The following is a 9,609-nucleotide window of genomic DNA, read 5'->3' as shown; positions in this document are numbered from 1 at the left end:
CCACACACACACACACACACACACACACACAGCGCTGGCCGCTCTTCTCTTCCCTGCTCTGCTGTGGACATATTGGTCTCGTTGCCTGTCTGTTCTCTGAACACACTTATTCCTAACTCAGCAAGGTCCTTTCCTGACCTGTTTATCCTGCATATTGTCACAAGATTCCCTTCCTACTTCTAGAGAGGTCTTCCTTAAGCCCCCTGTCTAAAATAGCACCCTGCCCCTTCTCCCATCACTGTGTCCCCTTCTTGTGCTTGATTTCTCTTCAGAGCATCAATAAGTTCCAAGCACTGTCTGTCTTCTTCACTAGAGTAATAACATTGTTAAGGCATATGTGATGCTTAAAACGTTGCCTGGGCCACAGAAGGGACTCAGAAATCTTTTAACTAGACGTTACAGTTTCTTTTAGACAAAATCAACCTAAGAAGTATTCCCAGGATTGTGATTCTTTAGTGTGAGCACCAAGATGACTCTGTTTAGAGTATGGTATTACATCTAATACTATCTATCTATCTAATACTATATATATATATATATATATATATATATGTATGGTATTAGATGTATATATATATATATATATATATAAGTGATTATGTGTGTGTGTGTATGTATATGAAAGAGATCCCAGTTTATGAGTGTGTTGGGAAGAGAAATTTTCTTTTAAATATTCTTTTGTTCCAAAGGTTTACTTGTAAACTGGTTGCTTGGAATTGAGAGCATATCACATTTTCTAAAAAAGGATCCTTACATTGACCCAGAAATAACCTACCTCAAATTCAAGAAATTCAGGCACTCATAGAGAAAATGCTTTCAGATAGACGACTCTATTTAATTTTTTCCTAGCTTTCTTTTTTCTAAAAAAGGTTTAAGTTAACTTGCAAGAATCATTTATTCATTCAAGTACTTAAGTGACAACAAACATTTCAAGTCTGTTGCTGAGCACTGGGAATGCAACATGGAGTAAGGTGGACACAATCTGTCTTCCCTGCAGTCTGACGGGGGAGGTGAATTAAACACATAATTATACAAGTAATTATTTAAAATTGTGGTAAGAGCTATGAAGGAAAAATAGGGAAGAGGGGGAGAGGGTGGTTCTGTTTAGGCAAAGCCGTTCTACCTTCTTCTACTTCTGATTCCCTGAAGATGTTCCATGCAGTTTGCACCCATAGCCACTGCAGTGGAGATTGCAACAGCCGGAGCGGTGAGAGGAAGGCCCTGGAGCTGGCCAGTGTCTGGACTGAGGTCCTCCGGTTTTAGTTGAGTCCCTTTGTAGTGTCAAGGGTATGGAAATAAACAGGAAAAAAAGCTTTCCTCTACTAACTAAAGGAACCCAAATTAAAAATAATAGTTTTGCTGAAAGCAAGTAAATACGTGTATGGGAACTTTCCTTATTTCTTTTTCCTGTGGCACCTCTGCTGAGGTCCTTTATATTCACAGGTGTCTCAGAAATTTTAATATCCATGATCTTCAACTTATCCTCAAGTTACAGATTTCCTGTGGGAATGACCAGTCCTGCCTTAGGTGCCATCTCCTGTTGACATTTCTGAGGAAGTTTGGAGGTCTTAGGGCAGAGGTTCTCAGATTATATTCCAGCAGAATCTTTTCTTTTTTGAAATCTTTGTTTTATTGAGGTATAATTGACAAATAAAATTGTAAGATGTCTAAAGTGTGTGTACATCGTGGTGGTTTGATATACCTATACGTTGTGAAAGAATTCCTACCATCTAGTTAATTCACATACCCATCACCTTGCATATTTATCTTTTTCTTTTCTTTTTTTTGGTGAGAACATTTAAGTTCTACTGTCTTAGCAAGTTTCAGTTCTGTAATACATGCTGTCAACCATAGTCACCACGTTTTATATTAGGGCCTCATACCCGATCCAGCAGAATTTTTTAACATACGCAAATACCACCGTAGTTACGGGCTCGGGCTCTGGGGAGAGACAGATGGAGTCTCAAACCCTGTCCTTGAGCAGCTTGGACCACTTCCCTAAGCCTCAGTTTCCTCCTCTCTGTGTGTGGTGAGGGAGAGGGGAGCTGGGAGAGGGCGTTGACAGTGCCTGCCTCTTGGGCTGTTTGGAGTAAGCTTGCACACAAGAGGGTTAGCACAGTGCCTCGCACTGAGGCCTGGGGAAGTTCCCGGTACACGTTAAGTCATTAATATTATTGTAATGCTGCCTGGAAGTATCAGTTTGAGTTGGCTGACGCACTGTCTTTTCAGAGCTTCTGGGGAGGTAAAGTGGTATCAAATCCTTTAAAATCTTCGCCTGGGTCCCATCTGAGAAAGGGGAAGAAAATTCCCACTGACTGTGCTAACTGGCCATGTGCTAATAGGGCTCATCACTGCGGCTAGTACTTGTTAATATTGTGTAATTTATCCAAGTTAAAAATAATTATTATGTAGCCTAGGATAGCAACTACCAATTTAACACCTTTTCCCTCTTTGGAAAAATTTATTCACGTTTCCGAAATTCCAGTTTATACGTGAAAATTTTTAGAATGAGGGCACTGTATTTAGAAGTGAGAAATTTGTGTGCTAAATTTATTCACACTTTAGCTAATGAAAAATACCATAAGACCATTTTCTGGGCCAGTTTTGATACTCCCATGTCTGGGAAGGCATTGAACTTGTGCTTGGTGATACCGTCAGGACCAAGGCATAAATCAAGCAGGATGGAAGTATTTGTGCTTCTGGAGTGTATGCACCGTCACCTTTGCCCTGTCCAGGGAATGAACCCTGGTGCCTCGATGCCCACTTCTGCACATTTCAACTCAGAATAGCACAGTAGACCTTCATAATGACATGCTTGTTGCGGCGGGATTTATTTCTCTCGAAGCAGCCTATTGATATTTTTTTAAAAACTGAAATGCTAGGAGTACAGAAATTTGGATGATAGTCTTTTCTTGGCACAAAACATTCTTAAAAACTACAAGATCTTCATTGTTCTGGGAAAATTAATCTTTTTAGCTTGGAGTTTGCTTTTTCCCTATGTTGGTTTCTTTGAAAGTCCTTGAGAAATGTTTCCCTCTGCAGTGAAATAAAAAACATTCAGACGACGAAACCCATCCTCCTTGGCGGGGTCACGATCTGCACATCAGTTCTTCAGGGTATATGTGGTGCCAGTTAATGGCCACTTGATTTTCCTTTAATTTGAAAGTTATTTTTAGACTAACAGTCGTGTTCTATGAGTTGGCTCAAATCTCCCCTTTCCGTTACCTTACATACATATATCTAATAGTAATCTTATTTCTTAAGAATTTTGGCATATACTTAGTAATTTCTAAATTCTCTCTTTCTTAGAGACTTTGTGATATTGTGGGGACTTTGCTGTTTAGTTACTTGGTATACAGTCGTATAGTATACCGTTTCCTGGAAAGGTCTCACTTCCATGGAGGGCCCAGAATAAATTGTAGTGTTCTTGCTGGGAATCCTCAAGCCCGTCAAGGGGTTGTTGCTGGAGGGATGAAAGCATGGATGGGATGGGGGTCCGATTGGCTGGCATGGCCTTTACAGCATGTGCCAGCAGTGTTCATTTAAGTAGGGAGTGCTGGTTTTTATTTTTTTAATGTCCTTCAATGCTGATGGTAGCCTATGACTTAAAAGTAAGCTTGAGCTGTATTTTGCTGCCAGATTCTGTGGGAGTTTAAAACAGTATGGTGCCAGAGATGTACATGTTTTTAAAATGGCCACAGGTGGCTGGGACAAAATAGATTAACACAGACATGCTTGAAGGTTACAGTGGTTTCCTTTGGAGACTCACAGACAACCATCAAAGCCACTTCTCAAACGCTTGACATCATCATCTTGGTCTGGCTTACCAGCTTCGGGTTTCAGTTACATTTTTGCTTATTTGCTTATTGGGCCAGAAAAAAATCAAAAAGGAGCTGGGTTTTCTTCCTTTTGCTATTATCCTTCTGCTTCTTCACTTGCAGAACGCTGAGCCTGTGGCAGCCGCCGAGACCCTGGCCGAGGTACCTGAACATGTGCTTCGAGGCCTTCCAGAGGAAGTGAGGCTTTTCCCATCTGCTGTTGACAAGACTCGGGTTGGTGAGCACTGGGGTCAGAGAAGGAGAGGGAAGGGAGGGCAGGCTGTGGCGAGGCTTCCTCTGGGGCTTCTCAGGTAGGGAGCTCACTCTAAAAGCAACACATCTGTACTCTGACTCAGAAGATTATGTTTTCCAGTTAAGAATCCAGGGTGGGCATAGATTATAAAATTAAACCAGAAGCACACCTTCACCCATCCACCATCCTTGGTGATTCAGCCTGAGCAGCCCCCTTCGTCCGTGTCTCCCCGGGGCTCTTCTTCCCATAGGATGTATTGCTCCCTCCTCTGATTTCACTGTGATTTGAGTGTGATTATGCTATTATATTTATTTCATTATTTTGTATTTGTTTTCACATCTGTCCCTTTCACTGATTGTGAGTGCCTTCATTTCTTATTTAGCTTATGTCTCCAGTACCTGACGCTCAGTAGATATTTTAGTGAAGGATGACATGAGTGTATTCCAGTGCTTCTGGCTGGAATTTCTTGTTGAATACAGCCAAGCTTTTTTGTATTTAGTCTTGTTTTTGTGTCCTAATCTTTAGACAGAAGACTAAGGAAATAAGTTATAAAAATCAGTCACAGTACAGCCTTGGAATATATCATGTTCCTGTCCTGTTTTCTGTTTTTAAAAATGTACTTCTGATATTCCAGTTTATGTGTATATGTGCGTGAATAAATTTTTAATAAGTGCTTTTCCTAATTCTCATTGAAAAGTATTCAGTGAGTAATTTGAGCATTTATATTGTATTATTCATGAAAGTAGTTGATTTTATATCTCCACTAATTACTTATTAGCTGGGATAACAAATGGGATTCATAGCAGACTTATAGGCAGTGGAATTAGTTCATCGTAGCTGGGCAGGACTGGCTGAGACCACAGCCTCCGTCTGTAGGTGAGGTACCTGAGGCCAGAAGGTGACGGAACCGGTTCACAGTAAGAGTCACCCTGGCGCTGGTTCCCTTGACTCCAGGGCATCTCCTGCCATTTTCCCCACTGCTTCTGCATCTTGTTTGTTTGCTTTATGGTCAGCGTGGAGAAAATAGAAGTACCCCTGAGAATACCACAAAGCAGCATAAATCTGAGTTGCTTGAAACTCTGAAAAGTGAGTTGTTCAAGTTTTCAGGAAACAGAGGAGAGCGTTTTCCACTTTGAGCAAACAAACTTCAAAAATATTTATTCGAAACTATGTTTCTAACCCTTTATAAAAGCAACTTACGTTCATTGGGGACAACTTGAAATCTGTAGAAAAGCAGAAAGAAGAACTTAACATTTATTTGTAGTTTTGCTACATTCCAATATTTTTTTCTCTTTTAATTGTTGTGATTTTGCTCTTCTCCAAGTGTTTGTGATTATGCTGTCTGGGTAGTTTTACATGTAAAAATTAAAAACAAGCAAATATAAAATAATCTGTCCTACTTCCAAAACAGTATAGGTTCTTTGCAGGCTATTAGGAAAATACGGAAGAACATAAAGAAGAAAAATAAATATCCCCATTGAATACTTGATTTAATTTGATCTTGCGTGATCTCGATTAATTTAACATTGTCTTGCTTTTAGGCTGTCTAGCCTTTTAAGTATTTTGTGAAACCGAATTGCTTTTAATGCTTTAGTCTTTAAAATAACCACAATACATTATGAAAATATTGGTTTTATTTTCTAGGTGTCTGGGCCACTAAGCCAATTTTAAAAGGCAAAAAGTTTGGGCCATTTGTTGGTGATAAGAAAAAAAGATCTCAGGTTAAGAATAATGTATACATGTGGGAGGTAAGAAATAATTCTGGTCCTTTGTTTGTCAGAGTCCTGTACATTTTTTAAGATATCATTGTATTCTCTTAGGATTTGACATTCTGAAATTAAAATAATCATCTTAATATGTTCTTTAAAATCAAGAATATTTTTGTTAGAGAGAAAATGTGTTTCCTTAGATACAGACTGATTTTACGTTTGTATTTTGAAAGTGCTTGGCTGTCCTCAACAATAAATGTCAGATCGACTCTTTATTTGCCTTGTTCAGGACTTTGCAGCCAGGACTTTGGTCTGCCACTTTACAGGCTTGCAGACAGGTACCATAAAAGACACTCCAAGGTGGCCGCAAGTACAGCATTGTTAGGGTCTTCTGCGTATTTTAGAAACTAATCTCTGTGTTGCTGGAACATTCAGAGTTGGACATATTTAGCACACGGTATATTTATATAGTGCTTTGGACTTTTAGAAAGGCTTTCATTCTGTTCATTTCACGTTCTCACAACAGTCCTAGAAGAGGGGGAGTGTTCGCACACTCCGTACTCAGGGAAGCCATCCAGAGGAGAGGGAGCAACTCCTCCTTGTGGGGCCCACGTGTTGAGAGTGTTGTCAGTGCAGAACCAGAACCCACGTCTCCTGCCTGGCAGTGAGGCAGTTAAAAATGTTTCATTGGCTTGCCTGGGTTCACATCCCGCCTTTGTAACTTTGGGTAGGGCACTTAACCTCTGGGCCCTAAAACCCTCAATTTAAAAGTGGGGAGAATAAAAAATAATCTCATTAAGAAAGCTGTAAAGATAAAATATCTTGTTATTGTTTCCTGGAGAGTTACATGTGAATTCAGCATTTCTGTTGAATTTAATTCAGATCAGGTGCCCACGGGAAGCTCCTCATGTTCTTGTAGAACTCAATGGTGTGACTCCTTTTTAAAGCAAGTGAAATTTTTTGATGGTAAGGAAAAGCATTTCTTTCAGATTGTCTTAGATTGAATCACATCTGTTTCATATGTAAACATATAAAAGTCTAAAAATAAAGTACGCCTAGGAAATGTCTGGACACTTTCCACCAAGAAGTTCGGTGGCATTTGTCCGTTGGAGGTGTGTTGCTGTTTTTCTCAGTGCTATGAACAGTGTTTCTTGCCTTGAAAATTCTGACGGTTTCTCTAAGTAATTTTGAGAGTTTCTTTGAATCCCTTATAATAAATCTAGTGACAGTTAACCTAAGGGGACTTAGGAAATGACCATTTACCAGGGGAGTGATTACTTTGTGTTATTTCACAACTTTTGAGTGAAAAGAGTGCTGTATTTGTAGAAAAACTGCCCAACCAAAAAAAAAAAAATTACTCAAGATAATGCCTGAACGCTTAAAATTGTCTTGACCACAAAATTATGTTCCAAAATAAACAGCATTTTTAATTTTAGAAGTTTCCCAAGTGAAACCAACAAATATGCTCTACCAGGTTAGCGTTAATCCTAGTTAGGATATGTCAGGGAACCAGGAAATGCTTACTCTAGTTCTGTGTGTATCTAAGGTTGAACAAATGTCATTAATAGTAAACCTAAGTTTATGGTACCTGTTTTACTCGACATAACAATTTGATATTGTTGGGCATATTGTATAAATTATTAACAGTGCCTTTTGTAAATTAAGCTTCATTTGTATTGAAATTCATACAGAGTATGAATTCATAGTAGCTTGGTAAAAATTATAATTTGGAGCCATGATGTATTAGAGATTCGATTTTTCCTATAAACTTGTTAGCATCCCACTGTTAATTTAAGATGCTTCTACTTATGTACTGCCACAGTTTGGGAATCCTTATGACATTGCCAATTCTTGTTAGTCAGGTTTAAACATTTAGTTCTTGTCAAGGCTGGCTTTTCCTCCCTGCAATTAAAAAAAAAAAAATCTGGCTGTCATTCAGATAGTTTCAACTCTGAGGTATATAGTCCGTGCAGAAACCTTTAAGCCTTTTGCTGTGTTAAAATAAAAGTAGATATATGTGACATACACATGTGGAGGTATGTATTTGGCAAAGTATAGGAAGTGTAAATTATAATGTACATATTTCTTATAAAGAAGAAAATAAAAATCCAGGTAAAATTTAGTGTTTCCCCATTAACTTATTCCAACCTTGGTCTTATCTTCAGAGTTGCAACAGAACGCCCCCAATTAATGTAACAGAAACGGCTTATCATTAAAATCTCATCTTGGCATTTGTTCTTCCCATTAAAGCCCCTTAAGGCCAGTTTATCTTTTAGCAGCCTGGTCTTTTGCCTCAGCTAAAACTCCATTTTAAAGCTAATCTGAGAGAAAGTGTTAAATTGCTTTTCTTGAGCCCTTTATTATCTAACGCAGTCTCAAGTCCTCTAAGTTTTCACTGAAAGCATTCTATTAAATCAGAAATAACGAGAGAAACAGTAGAGTATCCTCAGGGTGAATGCACAAAACAGTCAGGTTCTGGAAAGAGGAGAGCGCTCTTTGGTCAGTTCCTGGTGGGGAATTGCTGGCAGGCTAAAGGCTGGACTTCATGTAATACTTCTCTCAACTACCCCCCTCACCCCGAAAAAAAACAAAAAAACAAAAACGCGCACACACACAGTGAGCAATGTGCAGTATTCTAAAGCCACTTCTGGTAAAAGCCTTTCACGTTCACTTCCATGGGGCTAAAATTGCTTCTGATGAACAGAACTTTTGAATTGTTTGCATGTTTTAATAAGTCCTTTTTTAAAAAAAGTAGTCTTTATTTTTTAGAGAGTTTAAGGTTCATAGGAAAATTGAGCAGAAAGTACAAAGAATTTTGAAATCTCCCCCATGAGCCCTACACACACAACTTCCTCACTATCCACATTTCTACCAGAGTGGGACATTTGTTACAATTGACACACCATTATCACCCAGAGTCCATGGTTTATATTATGGTCCACTTTTGGTGTTGTACCTTCTAATAAGTCCTTTTTAAATTATAAAGGTAATACATGCTCAACTGTAAAATAATATAAACAATACAGAAAACTATAAACAAGAAAGTAAAAATCGCCAGTGAACATCATGGTGTGCATTCTTTTAGTTCTGCTTCTCTGTCCTGTTTTTTTTTCCTCTCACACACACTGGTACGTATACAAACACCACATATAGACATTTCATACAGTTGAGATCAAACAGTATATGTATGCAATTTTGTAACATGCTTTTTTCTCTTAATATGTTATGGATGTGTGCATGTCAAATGCTTATCTACATCATTATTTCTTATATAGTACCTAGAATTCCATTGTATCCTTCCACTGTTTAACCAGTGGACATTTAAGTAGCTTTAATCTTTTCATGATATTAACAATTCTTCGGGAGGGAAGGATTGGGAGTTTGGGATTAGCAGATGCTAGTATAGGATGGATAAACAGCAAGGTCCTACTGTACAGCACAGGGAACTATATTCGATATCCTGTGAAAAACCATAAGAGAAAAGAATATGAAAAAGAATACATAGATAGGTATAACTGAATCACTTTGCTGTACAGCAGAAAACACAGCATTGTAAATCAACTATACTTCAATAAAATTAAAAAAACAAACAATTCTTCAAAGTATGAAACTCACTGTATATACATTTTTGTTCACTTGTCTGGTTATCTTCTTAAGGATAAATTCCTAGAAGTGTAATTGTTAAGTCAAAAGTTATGTACATTTTAATTTTTGGTAAATTTTCCTAACAGGCCTCCAAACGGATTGTACTAATTTACATAGCTACCAAGAGTAAATATTCCTTCCTATTCTTTTTTTGTTTTTTGGCCGTGCCAGACGGCATGTGGGA

General features: G+C 38.3%; 1 protein-coding gene across 4 annotated transcripts in view; it reads left to right on the top strand.

The window, feature by feature from the left end:
* PRDM2 (PR/SET domain 2) overlaps window positions 1-9,609 on the top strand; it is a 119,645-nt gene that overhangs the window by 26,441 nt on the left and 83,595 nt on the right. For 3 of the 4 annotated variants that reach the window (XM_029231261.1, XM_029231264.1, XM_029231262.1), the window contains 2 exons: window positions 3,942-4,056; window positions 5,716-5,819. In XM_029231261.1, the coding sequence (XP_029087094.1) occupies window positions 3,942-4,056; window positions 5,716-5,819 (219 nt within the window). Of the gene's footprint in view, window positions 1-3,941; window positions 4,057-5,715; window positions 5,820-9,609 lie in introns of those variants that run through there. The other variant, XM_029231263.1, reaches the window with a different exon arrangement.

Source organism: Monodon monoceros, unplaced genomic scaffold, assembly GCF_005190385.1.
Source record: "Monodon monoceros isolate NGI ecotype Baffin Bay Population unplaced genomic scaffold, NGI_Narwhal_1 Super_Scaffold_18, whole genome shotgun sequence".
NCBI classification, from domain to species: domain Eukaryota; kingdom Metazoa; phylum Chordata; class Mammalia; order Artiodactyla; family Monodontidae; genus Monodon; species Monodon monoceros.
This window is presented reverse-complemented; position numbering and strand designations above follow the sequence as displayed.